Here is a 16,740-nt window from a genome sequence, read left to right on the forward strand (position 1 = left end):
TCATCCCATTCTCCTCCTGCCCCCAATCTCTCCCAACATCAGAGTCTTTTCCAATGAGACAACTCTTCGCATGAAGTGGCCAAAGTATTGGAGTTTCAGCTTTAGCATCATTCCTTCCAATGAACACCCAGGACTGATCTCCTTTAGAATGGACTGGTTAGATCTCCTTGCAGTCCAAGGGACTCTCTCAAGAGTCTTCTCCAACACCACAGTTCAAAAGCATCAATTCTTCGGTGCTCAGCTTTCATCACAGTCCAACTCTCACATCCATACATGACTACTGGAGAAACAATAGCCTTCACTAGACGGACCTTTGTTGGCAAAGTAATGTCTCTGCTTTTGAATATGCTATCTAGGTTGGTCATAACTTTTCTTCCAAGGAGTAAGCATCTTTGAATTTCATGGCTGCAATCACCATCTGCAGTGATTTTGGAGCCCCAAAAAATAAAGTCTGACACTGTTTCCACTCTTTCCCCATCTATTTCCCATGAAGTGATGGGACTAGATGCCATGATCTTAGTTTTCTGAATGTTGAGCTTTAAGCCAACTTTTTCACTCTCCTCTTGACTTTCATCAAGAGGCTCTTTAGTTCCTCTTCACTTTCTGCCATAAGGGTAGTGTCATCTGCATATCTGAGGTTATTGATATTTCTCCTGGCAATCTTGATTCCAGCTTGTGTTTCTTCCAGTCCAGCGTTTCTCATGATGTATGTACTCTGCATGTAAGTTAAATAAGCAGGGTGACAATATACAGCCTTGACGTACTCCTTTTCCTATTTGGAACCAGTCTATTGTTCCATGTCCAGTTCTAACTCTTGCTTCCTGACCTGCATGTAGGTTTCTCAAGAGGCAGGTCGGGTGGTCTGGTATTCCCATCTCTTTCAGAATTTTCCACAGTTTCTTGTGATGCACACAGTCAAAGGCTTTGGCATAGTCAGAAAAGCAGAAATAGATGTTTTTCTGGAACTCTCTTGCTTTTTCCATGATCCAGCGGATGTTGACAATTTGATCTCTGGTTCCTCTGCCTTTTCTAAAACCAGCTTGAACATCTGGAAGTTCACGGTTCACGTATTGCTGAAGCCTGGCTTGGAGAATTTTGAGCATTACTTTACTAGCATGTGAGATGAGTGCAATTGTGCGGTAGTTTGAGCATTCTTTGGCATTGCCTTTCTTTGGGATTGGAATGAAAACTGACCTTTTCCAGTCCTATGGCCACTGCTGAGCTTTCCAAATTTGCTGGCATATTGAGTGCAGCACTTTCACAGCATCATCTTTCAGGATTTGAAATAGCTCAACTGGAATGCTATCCCCTCCACTAGCTTTGTTTGTAGTGATGCTTTCTAAGGCCCACTTGACTTCACATTCCAGGATGTCTGGCTCTAGGTGAGTGATCACACCATCATGATTATCTGGGTCATGAAGATCTTTTATGTACAGTTCTTTTGTGTATTCTTGCCACCTCTTCTTAATATCTTCTGCTTCTGTTAGGTCCATACGATTTCTATCCTTTATCGAGCCCATCTTTGCATGAAATGTCCCCTTGGTATCTCTAATTTTCTTGAAGAGATCTCTAGTCTTTCCCATTCTGTTGTTTTCCTCTATTTCTTTGCATTGATCGCTGAGGAAGGCTTTCTTATCTCTTGTTGCTGTTCTTTGGAACTCTGCATTCAGATGTTTATATCCTTTTCTCCTTTGCTTTTAACTTCTCTTCTTTTCACAGCTATTTGTAAGGCCTCCCCAGACAGCCATTTTGCTTTTTTGCATTTCTTTTCCATGGGGATGGTCTTGATCCCTGTCTGCTGTACAATGTCACGAACCTCTGTTTGGTATAGATGAAGCAAATACAGAATCCTGCTACACATAGTGATGTGGAAATTTGTTTTTTTGTGGTGTGGAAATTTGGTTGTTTTTGCTCAAGAGTATATTGTGACCATCCTTCAAAGTTAGTACCTACAAAAGTGGTAAATGTAAGCCTTATTTATTTTAATAGCAGCATTAAATTCAGTAGAATCCAACGTAATTTATTTGCATCATATCTGATTTAGTTATATTATTACTAGTTTTATTTAGAATGTAATAATTATGACTATGCAATAATCATAATTTTTTAGCTGTTCTCTTGAGGAATATGGATATGGCCTTTAAATGTTTCAGTATTACAAATAGTGTTATACATATATCCTTATTTGGGGATGTAGCCCAGTGCATACTTCTTTTTAATAATACCCATGTGTTATTGTAAGTTTATATTTATCCCCTCCTTGAATGGGGTAGGGGATGCAGTTCAAGGCCCATCGGTATAGTGCAGTGCCTTCTCCTGGCATTTGTCATCCGGTTCCTCCTGCTTTGTTCTTTATCAAAACAAAACAAAATCCCTGGCTATGTGATGTTTTTCTTAGTGCATGAACTCCTTTGACTTCATCTATCTGAGTAGTTGGACTGGTAGAAATGTTCAATTTGAGGATGAGGATTGTAGAATGATTAGATATGAAATCATAATGTAGTTGTTTGAAGTTTTGGGGGTACATTGAAGCTATGTTGAAAATTTATCATTTATAGTTCTTCTTTCTAGGTTTTTCGGCCTTCACCTGAAGATCATGAAAAATATGGTGGGGATCCACAGCAACCTCATAAACTGCATATTGTTACCAGAATAAAAAGTACAAAAAGACGTCCATATTGGGAGAAAGATATAATAAAGATGCTTGGGTTACAAAAAGTATGTACCTGTTTTAGTCATCTTTAGTGTTGTTTAAATTTGCTGTAAATTTTCCACCTTTAAAACTTTTAACCTACTTATTCAATATTTCTTTTGTTTAAACGTATTATTTCATGTAATGTATTAGAAAGTTTGATTTAGATAGAAGGAGACTTCACCTTAACCTCTTCCTGACACATGGGACCATCTGCACTGTTGAAATTGATCCCTAATGTTGTTTCCTTTGTTTGTAGGCACACACTCCTCAAGTTCACAAGAATATCCCTTCAGTGAATGCAAAGCTGAAAATAGTTAAACATTTGATAAGGTTTGTTATCTGTTATTCTAGCAGTTTCTTAAAATGTGTTACCTGGTATGACACTAACAGCATCCTCTCATGTCACAGAATCAAGCCCCTGAAGCTGCCCCAGGGTCTCCCAACAGAGGAGGACATGTCCAACACGTGCCTGAAGAGCACTGGCGAGCTGGTCACGCGGTGGCTTCTGAACCCAGCGGACCAGGAAGCGAAGAAGTGCTGACGGCCCAGCAGCTTCAGAGTAAAAAGTGGAAGTCATTTCTATTTAAAGATGGTGAGAAAGTTCTCATTAAAATATTGAAAAAATTCTAATCCTTTTCACTGGCTAAACATGGTGTGATTCTTCCTTGGTGTAGACTTGGAGGTTTTAGTGCTATTAATTGGTTTAATTCACTCCCCACCCCACCCTCGGTAGTTTATCTCCCCTTCCTCCCCAACCACCCCCCAGTAGTGAACTGGAAAATGGGTAAGAATAGCAATGTTTAAACACGTGGGTTCAGGTGACACCTTAGCAATCATCATTAACTTTTTTAAAAACTGGTTTTCTCATTTGGATTCAGCACACTCTATGAGTGGCCCTTTAAAAACATTTTTTTTTAATTTTTAATTGAAGGATAGTTGCTTTACAGTATTGTGTTGGTTTCTGCCAAACATCAACATGAATTAACCGTAGGTATATATATATGTCCTCTTGAACCTCCCTCCCCATCCCATCCTTCTAGGTTGTTACAGAGCCTATAAGTAGCCCTTTGAGTAAAGAGTGTGTTATGTGTTGGGGAAATCCAGAGCTGACCAGATGTGGTTCCTGCCCTAAAGGAGCTTAGTCTGCTCTGTTGGAGAACAGAGATTCAGCTAGAGGCATTAGACACCGGGTATAGCTTGACAGATTGCTGTGTGCTGTCATCTCTATAAGTTCATATGTGGACTTGGCTTCATTCTATTCTTTAACACCCAGTAGTATCTATTTTCTAGTTATAAATCTCATTTGGCCTAAACTTTATTGATATTCCTTGAATTCCTAGAAACCTCTGCCAACAGTTGAGGTTTATTATTTAAAAAAAGAATGAGAAGGGACAAATTCTATAGGGAAAATTATTTCCTTTCCTTTGTTTCCTTTTCAGATAGTTGTAGGGGTGGGGAGAAGTAAGAATTTTAGGAGAGGTTTAGTACTGGGAGATCTGTGGCAACTGATAACTAAAGATGATGCTGAAGACTCGGAATTCTGTTGCCCTTTATTTTCCTTCCTTCAACTCTCCTAAAACCTGGCTCAGGCAGCAGTAACATTGGCATACTCGCTGCCTGTGGTCCTGTGTCTGTCCTGTCAAAGTCTAGGCATCAAGCAGAAGTGCTGCCTGAAGTGAAGCCAGATCCATGAATTAATAAACTTCAAGGAGTCACAGTTTCAGTTCCACAATTACTGACCATCCGGTACATATATAGCCTGGAGAGGATATAAAGCGGAAGGATACTAACTTCACAGGGCTGGTTCTAACTGGTTCAAGTGAAGTCACTCAGTCGTGTCCAACTCTTTGGGATCTCATGGACTGTATCCTACCAGGATCCTCCATCCATGGAGTTTTCCAGGCAAGAGTACTGGAGTGGGTTGCCATTTCCTTCTCCCGGGGAACTTCCTGACCCAGGGATCGAACCCAGGTCTCCCACATTGCAGGCAGACACTTTACCATCTTTGCCATCAGGGAAATCCCCCTCACCAGGGAAATCCCCCATTCTAACTGGAGAGATACCTATTTGCCACAACAGAAGCTGTCCATGCTGGAGTTAGCTTGAGGCCAGTTGTGGATATGAAAGTTGCCCCTGCTGATGTTTTCCCATCTTTTAGTGGGCTAATATTGTTTTACATGGGGAGAGGACCATTGGTTAATTTTTACCCAAAGAGTCTAACAAAGTTTGGATAAGTTATTTTAACCTTAGCTATGCCTGACTAAAGGAAAATATCTAAATCTTCATTTGGATGTTTAGAAATGAAATTGTCCAGAAGAGTAAAAGCCTGTTGGGAGATGAGCACAGGCTAGAGCGTTTGTTTTCTGTTGTCGTGTGACAGTACCACAGTCTCAGCCGCTTAAAACCACATGTGCTCATTACCCCACTGTTTGTCTGGGTCAGGCATCTGGGCATGGCTTAGCTTGCTAGTCCACTTAGGGTCTGACAAGGTTACAAAAAAGGTATCAGCCAAAACTGGCCTCTTGTCAGAGCCTTGACAGAACAGGTATCTGCTTCTAAGCTCTCCCAGGTTGTTGGCAGAATTCATTTCCTCGTGGCTGTAAAAATCAAGGCAAGCTGCTTCTTTAAAAGCAGCATCAGAGTGAGAGACTCCAGCAAGATGGGTGCTACCTCTTAGGTTATCATGTAAATGCAGTCATCTGGATTCCATCTCCTTTGTTGCATTCCACTGGTTAGAAGCAAGTCATGGGTCCAGCCCACATTCGAGGAGGAGGGAAGTTCCACAAAGACATGACCACCAGGGGCCGGGGTCAGGGGGCCTCCATGAAGTTGATATGCCAAGCCTGGTCAAGTCCATCCTCAAGCTGGACAAGGGGAATCCCAAGATTCATACTCCTTTGCCTCCCATCATTTCAAACCTTGTGAAGTGAAGTGAAGTGAAGTCTCTCAGTTATGTCTGACTCTTGGCCACCCCCTGGACTGTAGCCTACCGAGCTCCTCTGTCCCTGGGATTCTCCAGGCAAGAGTACTGGAGTGGGTTGCCATTTCCTTCTCCAGGAGATCTGCCCAACCCAGGGATCGAACAAGGGTCTCCCACATTGCAGGCAGATGCTTTACCATCTGAGCCACTTTGTAGGGACTTCTTCTCCCCTGTCTTTGTGTCTCTGAGAATTGCTTTATTTCACAAGGTTTGTCTGGCCACTCCTTGGTGAAACCATTGGCCCTTTGGTCAGGCTCAAGGGAGATAAAGTTACCTAAGTACTATCTTTTTAAGAGCCTCTCCACTTCCCAGGGTCTTCTCAATCTAAATGGTGCCTCTTTCAGTCCAAACACCTGTTTTCTTCATCTTTTCTTGATAACAGTACTAACTGTTAATAGTATGCTTATCATTCTGTCACAGTTTCACCAAAGTTTGGAATTGCACTGGCCACTTTAGGAAGCTTTCGCCATGAGCAAAATTGTGTGTTTGGGAGATACTTTAGAACAAAAAGAAAAGAAATCTCAATGAAGACATTATTTGTCTTGTTTTTTTTAAAAAAAATTTTTAAAGACTTTTTTTAATGTAGGTGGTATTCTTCCCTTCTTATATTTTGAGGAGTATTAAGTATTGACTTTCAAGCACACAGCTTGATAAAAATATCAAGGGTCTAAATTACTGTCTAAACCATCTGTCACCTTTTTTAAAGTATACATGTCACAATCTGTTTTATACATTAAAACTTTTCTCAACTTTAATATCTTAGGTAAATAATTAATTAATTAAGACTGGGGGACTTCCTTGGCAGTCCAGTGGTTAAGATTCCACACTTCCACTTCAGGAGGCGCAGGTTCAATCCCTGGTCAGGGAGGTAATCTCCCACATGCCATGCAGCCTGGCCAAAAATAAAAAAAAAAAGACTAGAAGTCTGGACAGTTTCCAAATAAGAAACAGATACAAAACATTAATCACTAAATAAAAATTTTACCCTTATTGCTTAGCATGGCAATCTAGTGACAAATGATGAAATGCCTTTGGATAAGATTACTTATATTTATTTTTCCCTCGAAAGTAGTAAGATGATATGAAATGATTGGAGAAAAAAATAGCCAAACAATTTTTCATTTTCTGTCCTCTAATTTTCTTCATTGTTTGGAGAAAAAATTATTGATCACTTCAGTTAATGATAATGTAGTTAATTATGCATGTGTACCTGCTCAGTCAGTCAGTCGTGTCTGACTCTTTGACCCAGTGAACTGTAGCCTGCCAGCCTCCTCTGTCCATGAGATTTCCCAGGCAAGAATACTGGAGTGGATAGCCATTTCTTCCTCCAGGGAATCTTCCCAAACCAGGGATGGAACCCAAGTCTCCTGCATTGGCAGGCGGGTTCTTTACCACTGAGCTACCTGGGAAGCCCAGAGGGAACATACCTCAACATAATAAGGGCCATATACGACACACCCACAGCAAACATCATTCTCAATGGTAGAAAACCTGGAAGCATTTCCTCTTAAGATCAGGAACAAGACAAGGATGTCCACTGTCTCCACTATTATTCAACATAGTTTTGGAAGTCCTAGCCATGATAATCAAAGAAGAAAAAGGAATAAAAGAAACCCAAATTGGAAAAGAAGTATGCATAGAAAATCCTAAAGATGCTACTAGAAAACTACTAGAGCTCATCAATGAATTTGGTAAAGTTTCAGGATACAGAATTACTACACAGAAATCTCTTGCAATCCTATACACCAAAAATGAAAGATCAGAAAGAGAAATTAAGGAAACAATCCCATTCACCATCAGATCAAAAAGAAAAAAATTCCTAGGATTAAATCTACCTTCAGTTCAGTTCAGTCGCTCAGTCATGTCCAACTCTTTGTGACCCCATGAACTGCAGCACGCAAGGCCTCCCTGTCCATCACCAACTCCCGGAGTCCACCCAAACCCATGTCCATCGAGTTGGTGATGTCATCCAATCATCTCATCCTCTGTCATCCCCTTCTCCTCCCACCTTCAATCTTTCCCAGCATCAGGATCTTTTCAAATGAGTCAGTTCTTCACATCAAAGTGGCCAAAGTATTGGAGTTTCAGCTTCAGCATCAGTCCTTCCAGTGAACACTCAGGACTGATCTCCTTTAAGATGGACTGGTTGGATCTCCTTGCAGTCCAAGTGATTCTCAAGAGCCTTCTCCAACACCACAGTTCAAAAGCATCAATTCTTTGGCACTCAGCTTTCTTTGTAGTCCAACTCACATCCGTACGTGACTACTGGAAAAAACCATAGCCTTGACTAGACGGACCTTTGTTGGCAAAGTAATGTCTCTGCTTTTTAATATGCTGTCTAGGTTGGTCATAACTTTCCTTTTAAGGAGTAAGCATCTTTTAATTTCATGGCTGCAGTCACCGTCTGCAGTGATTTTGGAACCAAAAAAAAAAAAAAAAGTCTGACACTGTTTCCACTGTTTCCCCATCTATTTGCCATGAAGTGATGGGACCGGATGCCATGATCTTAGTTTTCTGAATGTTGCACTTTAAGCCAACTTTTTCACTCTCCTCTTTCATCAGGAGGCTCTTTAGTTCTTTGCTTTCTGCCGTAAGGGTGGTATCATCTGCATATCTGAGGTTATTGATATTTCTCCCAGCAATCTTGATTCCAGCTTGTGCTTCATCCAGCCCAACATTTCTCATGATGTACTCTGCATATAAGTTAAATAAGCAGGGTGACAATATACAGCCTGATGTACTCCTTTTCCTATTTGGAACCAGTCGGTTGTTCCATGTCCAATTCTAACTATTGCTTCCTGACCTGCATATAGGTTTCTCAAGAGGCAGGTCAGGTGGTCTGGTATTCCCATCTCTTTTAGAATTTTCCACAGTTTGTTGTGATCCACACAGTCAAAGGCTTTGGCATAGTCAATAAAGCAGAAATAGATGTTTTTCTGGAACTCTCTTGCTTTTTCAGTGATCCAGCGAATGTTGGCAATTTGATCTCTGGTTCCTCTGCCTCTAAAACCAGCTTGAACATCTCTAAGTTCATGGTTCAAGCCTGGCTTGGAGAATTTTGAGCATTATTTTACTAGCGTGTGAGAGGAGCGCAGTTGTGTGGTAGTTTGAGCATTCTTTGGCATTACCTTTCTTTGGGATTAGAATGAAAACTGACCTTTTCCAGTCTTGTGGCCACTGCTGAGTTTTCCAAATTTGCTGGTATATTGAGTGCAGCACTTTCACAGCATCATCTTTCAGGATTTGAAATAGTTCAACTCGAATTCCATCACCTCCACTAGCTTTGTTCATAGTCATGCTTCCTAAGGCCCACTTGACTTCACATTCCAGGACGTCTGGCTCTAGGTGAGTGATCACACCATTGTGATTATCTGGGTCGTGAAGCTCTTTTTTGTAGAGTTCTTCTGTGTATTCTTGCCACCTCTTAATATTTTCTGCTTCTGTTAGGTCCACACCATTTCATCTTTGCATGAAATGTTCCCTTGGTATCTCTAATTTTCTTGAAGAGATCTCTAGTCTTTCCCATTCTATTGTTTTCCTGTATTTCTTTTTACTGATCACTGAGGAAGGCTTTCTTATCTCTCCTTACCATTTTTTGGAACTCTGCATTCAAATGGGTTATCTTTCCTTTTCTCCTTTGTTTTTTACTTCTCTTCTTTTTCTCAGCTATTTGTAAGGCCTCCTTAAACAGCCATTTTGCTTTTTTGGATTTCTTTTTCTTGGGGATGGTCTTGATCCCTGTCTTCTGTAAAATAAATCTACCTATGGGGGCAAAATTACTTTTAAAAAGTAATATCAACAAAAAATAAAAAGTAGGGGGAATTGATCTTCCTAGGTTAGTTATATGTCCATTAAATACATTTCAGTGAATATATTTTTTAAGTTAAACATAGTCCTTGGACACAAAGACTGGTACCATAAAAATATCTTCTAGAAGTTTTCTCCACTGTTCTGAAATTAAAAATTCTCCCCTTGCCCCCACTCCCTTTATTATTATGAATCTGAACAGGTACTAGGGAACAGCTTCAGTTAAATGGAAATCACCAGAGGCTCTTGGCTTATTTCAGTCTTTCTTCACCTCCAGTAGCCAAGATGTGTATCCACCTTGTCTAAGAACCACAGCAGCAATAATAAAAGTATGAAAACTTCAGTTGATTTAGTTCTTGGGTCTCCATTAATCTTAATGGCTTCCCATGCTGTGCTATATAGACTCCCACTGACAGTAAACCCCTGGCATCTTTCAGATAATCACCTAACCTGTGGTAAACTGGTGCTGTTCCTTCACACATCGCTGTCCAGTATTGTCACTCTAAACCCAGCCACCTCCTTCCCTCTCCCACAAAGGGACAGCCCACAGTTGCTTGCCTCAGGGAACTAGCCATACCCTACACTGACCTTCTAAAGACTCCCCTGAATAACTGATTTAATTGTGTGTGTAGATTATGCATACTTAGTAAAATTAAAAATTACTAAGTCATTTTAAATTTTAAATGGGTTATCAGACTCAAATTTGCCCTTGAAATATAAGCTTTCTTCAAAAATTATATCCATTTGGACTTCCTTGGTCCAGAGATTAAGAATCTGCCTGACAGTGCAGGGGATATGGATTGGATCCCTGGTCCAAGATCACACATGCCACGGAGCAAGTAAGCCTGAGCACCCTAGAGCCTGAGCTCCACGAGAGAAGCCACCACGGTGAAAAACCTGAGCACCACAGTGAAGAGCAGCCCGCCACTCACCACAACCAGAGAAAGCCCAGTGCAGCAACAAGGACCCAGTGCATCCATAAATAAATAAATAATTTTTTAAAAAATATTTAAAACATTATATCCATTCAATGCCCTCTCCCAGATCTGCCCAGTAACAAAACTAAATATTTATACCGATAGGCTAGGTAGCTGATTTGGAGTTAGTCCATGATGCTTTAGAAACAAATGTGCTGATCATCACAGGAGCCCTACAAAACTGACCAAGAATGAAAGAGCCTTGAAGTGCTTTTCTATATGTGAGAAGGTGGACATAATAAAAAGTGAAACTTAGCAAGTATGTTTTGTGATATTACCCAGAGGCAGAGGAACAGCAGCAGCAGCACTGGGCCAGCGCTGGTAGGGTAATTTTAAAGATACCACTGAAGGTTTTTCCACTGCACATCCTACCTGCCAGCAATGCAGTTCTGACAAGACTAGACAGGATGTTCAAAGCCCCTTTGAACACCTTGATTTCCTCTCAGCTGGTGGTGGTTGGGGGTGAGGCGGTGTATTTCTGGTTGTATTTATATACTACAGGGCATGCACAACTGTGGATATAAGAATAAATAAAACACCTGATTCTCTAAAGGGTTAGATTCTCTAAAGGGTTAGAATCCACCTGCTGGATTCTGGGGTGTCTTCAGTGTTTTCATTGCTTGGGTTTTATAATCCGGGACGCTGGCTTTGTAAAACTTGTCACAAGACTCATGATCTTTTGGTTTCTGGTACTTGCCTGTGTTATGGTTGGTCATTGTTGTTATTGTTCAGTTGCTAAGTCATGTCCAACTTTTTGCAACCCCGTGAACTGCAGCATGCCGGGCTTCCCTGTCCTTGACTACCTCCTGGAGTTTGTCCGAACTCAGGCGCATTGAGTTGGTGATGCCATCCAGCCATCTCATCCTCTGTCGTCCCTTCTCCTCCTGCCTTCTATCTTTTGTCCTTGTATCCTGTCCAAAATCTTAAATGCTGCTGTGCAGTCATTGTCTCATCAGATGACTCAGCAACTCATCCTACAACAGCAGAGGGGCCATTAGCTCTGGTCCAATAAAGACTATGCCCTCTGGACATCTTCCTGGTCTCACCTGGCAGACTTTCCTGTTTTGTTTTTCTTTTTTGCCACACCCCACGGCATTCGGGATCTTAGTTCCCCAACCAGGGATGGAACCCATGCCCCCGCCAGTGGTCCTAACCGCTGGACCCCCAGGGAATTTCCTGAATCAGCAAACTCTTGACAAGTGAAAAATCTGGCTGTCGTGGATTCATGCCTGTGGTCTGACTTTGTCCAAGGAGGTCTTTGGCCAAGGAGGATCATTAGAGAAAAACAACTCTGACAGTCAGGAGCTGGCTTGGAACCATCACACCTTGGTGTGTCTAGGAGCTGGAGCGATTTCACAGATCACCAACATCAGATAAAGTCGCTGTGACTGATGGTGGTTTAGTTGCTAAGTTGTGTTCGACTCTCGTGACCCCATGGACTGTAGCCCACCAGGCTCCTCTGTCCATGGGCTTCTCCAGGCAAGGATACTGGAGTAGGCTGACATTTCCTTCTCCATCTGTGACTGACGGATCAAGACAAAAACAAGCTCATTGTGTAATCATGTCTGAGCATAGATGAAAACACCAACATTGTTCAAGCCAGAAAACTGACTGAACATTCCCCTCTTCTGGGTAACGTGGGGGCTGCTGCTCCTTGTCACACAGCTTCAGCCTCACTTCTTCCCTCTCACCTTCTAGATGAGATTAATGAAGACACCAGTCATAGAGCCGTCTCTTTTTCCTGACAGCGTCCAATCCTGAGCAACCCCTGCTTCTTTGAACACTCATCAAAATCGTCTAATAAAAGCCAAATCCTGTAAAGTCCTTCCCAAAGAACTTTTTCTGAGATGCAGTAAAGGGAACCTACCAAGCTCCAGGTGTGTCTTTGGGTCTGTGTCGAGCCAGCACTCTCGATGCTAATTCTTTTTTTTGGCTGCGTCAGGCCTTAGTTGGGGCACTTTGTTGTGTCTTGCAGGGTCTTTCATTGCATTGCCTGGGCTCAAGAGTTGCAGCGTGGGCTTAGTTGCCCCATGGCATGTGGGATCTTAGTTCCCTGACCAGTGGTTGAACCCAAGTCGCCTGCATTGCAAGGTGGATTCCACTGGACCACCAGGGAAGTCCCCTGATGCTAATTCTTGTTGCTTTCAGGGTCTAAGCTGCTAGGATCTCTCCTTAAGATCATTCCACCCAGCCTCCACCTCTTTAGAGTATCTCTGCTCCTAGCTTCACTGCAGGTAACCCAGTCTGCTGGTTCCTCTGCTTGGAGAACTTGCCAGAAAGAAACTCAAGTGGTCCAAGTCTTCCTTTCTCTTCTGTGCAGGGGGATCCGTCACTTCCCTGCTTTCTGTATTCCTTTTCCCAGCATGGCTGGTGCAATTCCAGGCCCTCAGGATGGCTTGGCATGACATGTGAGGGGAATCTCTAGGGAAGAGAATCTGAGATCAAGCCATGGGGGTGAGGAACAGGGTGGGAGTAACCATCAGGTGCCACTGCCCCCACCAGGAAACCCTGCCCCTGTTCCTCCCTGTCTGAGGCTTGTGTCCTGCCCACCGCATTCCCAAGGATGTCCCCGATAAGGGCCACTGTCAACAACTGCATGTCAGTATCTGGCTGTGAGGTGTCTTCATGCATGTACATATGTGGAATCTCCCAGAGCTGGCATTCTGCTGTTTGAGGAGCCTGGAGAAGATGCTGCTTCCACTGTTCCCACTTCAGTGTCCACAGCCCTTTCTGAGCCTCCCTGACACCAGCCTCCACCTTCTCAGTGGACCTACAAGGTCTCCCAGCCTCTGCTGGAGTGCCTTCCACAGGCCCGTTTTCCCTCACTGCACCTGTCCAGGCTCTGCTCATTGTCTCCCTTCTCACCGGTGGGTCCTGCCCCACCACACTTTCCCACCTCATCACTGGCTTTTGTTTTGCCGCTCCCTTCTCACTGGCATCTCCTGCTCCCACGGCTGGCCTCACCACGTTGCTCCAGAATGCCCTAGCCACTGTGTCCTCCTAATCGTCACTCGTCCTCTTCACTCCGCCTCATCCCCTCTGGCTTCCCATCTTGGCCACCAAGGTCTTCTCTGTCATTAGTCCCACCTCTTTCCCACCAGAGCCCTTTGTGCCCCTGGACTGCAGTCTTTCTGGACCATCCTCCGGCCCCCACCAGAGCACACTCAGATACACGATCTTGTTCCCCAGCTAGACTCCCGCTTTGTCTCTGGGGGTCTCTTCTGTACCCCCATGTTCATAGGAGCATTATTTACAATAGCCAAGACATGGAAATAACCTAAGTATCCATCAATGGCTGAATGGATAAACAAAATGTGGTTGTATAATGAGCATTGCATGCTAAATCACTGCAGTTGTATCTGGCTCTTTGTCATCCTTTGGACTGTAGCCCTCCAGGTTCCTCTGTCCCTGGGATTCTCCAGGCAAGAATGTTGGAGTGGGTTGCCATGCCCTCCTCCAGGAGATCTTCTTGACTCGGGGACTGAACCATTGTCTCTTATGTCTCCAATTGGCAGGCCGCTTCTTAACCACTGCACCACCTGGGAAGCCCCGTATTATTCAGCCATAAAAAGAAGGAAATTCTATCGTTTGCAACAACAGGAATGGGCCTTGACAGCATTATGCTAAATGAAATAAGTCAGAGGAAGACTAATGGTGTATGATATCACTAATATGGGGACTCTTAAAAAAAAGAAAGAAACAGCTCATAGGAAGAGAGATCAGGTTTGTGGTTACCATAGGCAAAGGCCCAAACTTCCAGTTATAAGTAAATAAATCCTGGGAGGTAATGTACCATGTGATAACTTGTTAACACTGCTGTATGATATATTTGAAAGTTTGTAAGAGAGTAGATACTAAGAGTTCTCTTCACAAGTTAAAATTTTTTTGTTTTTAATGTGTCATCATGAGATGATGGACATGAACTAAATTCATTGTGATCATCATTTAATAAAACGTGTAAATCACATCATTGTGCTGTATATGTTAAACTTACACAGTATTATGTGTCAATTATGGGGGCTTCCATGGTGGCTTAGTGATAAAGAATATGCCTGCTAATGCAGGAGACATGGATTCAACCCCTGAGTCAGGAAGATTCCCTGGAGGAGGAAATGGCAACCCACTCCAGTATTCTTGCCTGGAGAATCCCATGGACAGGGGAGCCTGGCTGCAGTCTGGGGTCGAAAAGAGTCAAACATGACTGAGCGACTTTCACATACACAGTACACTCATTATAGAATAAGATTAATTTGCCATCACTGTTCAGTATTCAATGAGTAATACCTTTACTAATAAGGGTACTAATGTACACTTTGCATACAAAGCTGCTATTGAAACACACTCTCAGGTGGACATTCACCCCTTTGCTCTTTGAGCAGAAGGCTTCTCTCCTCTCAGATTGCATCTTCCATACTCTGAAGATACCCATGACTCTCACAACTTCCCCCTCCAACTCTGCTCTCACTGGGGGTACTAGACCTCAGGACTTTTCAGAGGTCTTCCCTGGTGATGATAGTTAAGGCCTCCACAGATCTCCATAGTGTGGATACTCTCCCCAGATCCCCGTGAGAAGACCCCAAGGCCCAGAACCATCCATAGAGTCTCATGCTCTTCACCTGTCTTAAAAGAATGCCGAGGATAAGAGACAGCATGGTAATAGACCCTATCTCTTAGCACTGCTCTGTAAATAAGAGCAGAGACAGATGCTAGAAAGATAATAGAAACTAAAACAACCCATGCACTGCACATATAGGAAAGTCTTCACAAGCACCACGATGTTGTGCAACTGTGAGGAAAACTGTGTTTTGTTCACTCATAAACCCCACAGCAATACCTTCAGAACTGTACTGCACTAAAGATGTATCTTTTTCCCCTAAGATACTCTTGTCAAAACATTCCAGAACCCAGGACAATCCTAAGATCCGTTAATTATATTTTTGCAAGAAAATGAAACTAAAAATGTGTGTGCATAATCCAATTTAACCTAATTAGTATGCTTTCTATTTTAATAAAGGATAGGAACACATGTTGGAACAAAATTTTTATCTGATCATTTTAATTTTAGATCCATGGACACAAAGCTCAAAGGATACCTGATCAGGGAACTCTCTTTCTTTAGAGAGGACTCCAAAAAACCTCCTCAAAGCTGTAAGCGATAAGGAATTTTTGTTTTTCACCTGTGAAAAGACTAATCCGGATTCTCTGGCTCTAGTTCCTTACGTCAGAAGCAGTACATCTTTGAAATACCTTGACCGAGAGTTCACTTTGTAACATATCTTTGTCTTAATTTTAGAATTCAGTACGGGAAAAAGGCAGGAAGTAGTGACGGAAGGCTTGGGAATAGAGGCAGCAGGAGGGGACGCCAAGCCCATGGAAGACCCGTAGGAAATGAAGAGGTTTGTGTAGACCTAAGAGTTCAGAAGGGGCAAACGACCTGAGGAACAGGTGGAGGAGCACAGGTCCTGCAGAGGGAAGGACCATGAGTGTGAGGGACTGAGTGAAGGACATAGTGGGAACGAGAATTAGGAGAGGAGAAGACACGGTTAGGAACAGAGCCGCATGGAGAATTAGGGAAGCCAAACCTGTTGAGTTTCACAACATTGACTTGGGATGTGCAAACAGATAAGATGGGATGCTGACAGTCATAGCTCCGTATGGTTTTGCTAGTTTCAAATTACAGTGAACAGCCTCCAGCAGCTTATTTCATTCTTTAAAAAATGAGAAAAGCTGTTTTTCCTCAATGATAATTACACTCAAAATGGATTTGACAAAGCCAAGCACTGGAGTGGTGTTGCTACTCTTTGCTGCTGTTAAATTTGAGCTTCTCAATCAAATAGGAATTCAACCCCAGGCAACCAGCAAAAAAGATAAACAAGTGGAACAGAAATGAGAAGCAATTCACACCCAATTCACACCCAAGCAATTCCGGTGGCAGCCCTTCTCAGGATGCCAGAGACTGCAGATGCGTGTAAAACAGTGGTCCCTAACCTTTGTGGCACCGGGGACCGGTTTCCTGGAAGACAATGTTTCCACGGACTGGGGGTGGGGATGTGGCTTCAGGATGATTCAAGTGCATTCCATTTATTGTGCACTTTATTTCTATTATTACATCAGCTCCACTTCAGATCACCAGGCACTAGGTCCTGGAGGTTGGGGACCCCTGTTGTAAAGCATTCAGGCTCTTTAACCTCAAAGGCACAATCAGAAACCACGCCTCCCCATTCCTTTCTGCTCTTCACATTTTTAAAGCTTCAGCCATGTTTTAACCTTTCATCTTAAAA

At 42.8% G+C, this 16,740-nt stretch overlaps 1 protein-coding gene across 5 annotated transcripts in view; it reads left to right on the forward strand.

The window, feature by feature from the left end:
* MRPL30 (mitochondrial ribosomal protein L30) overlaps positions 1 to 3,331 on the forward strand; it is a 14,977-nt gene extending 11,646 nt beyond the window's left edge. For 4 of the 5 annotated variants that reach the window (XM_059891473.1, XM_024999130.2, XM_059891475.1 and 1 more), the window contains 3 exons: positions 2,572 to 2,718; positions 2,952 to 3,025; positions 3,104 to 3,325. In XM_059891473.1, coding sequence (XP_059747456.1) covers positions 2,572 to 2,718; positions 2,952 to 3,025; positions 3,104 to 3,236 — 354 coding nt within the window. In that variant the 3' untranslated portion in view covers positions 3,237 to 3,325. 5 annotated transcript variants of the gene reach the window in all.
* The last annotated feature ends 13,409 nt before the right edge of the window (positions 3,332 to 16,740 follow it).

The sequence above is a fragment of the Bos taurus genome, chromosome 11, assembly GCF_002263795.3.
Source record: "Bos taurus isolate L1 Dominette 01449 registration number 42190680 breed Hereford chromosome 11, ARS-UCD2.0, whole genome shotgun sequence".
Lineage (NCBI taxonomy): Eukaryota > Metazoa > Chordata > Mammalia > Artiodactyla > Bovidae > Bos > Bos taurus.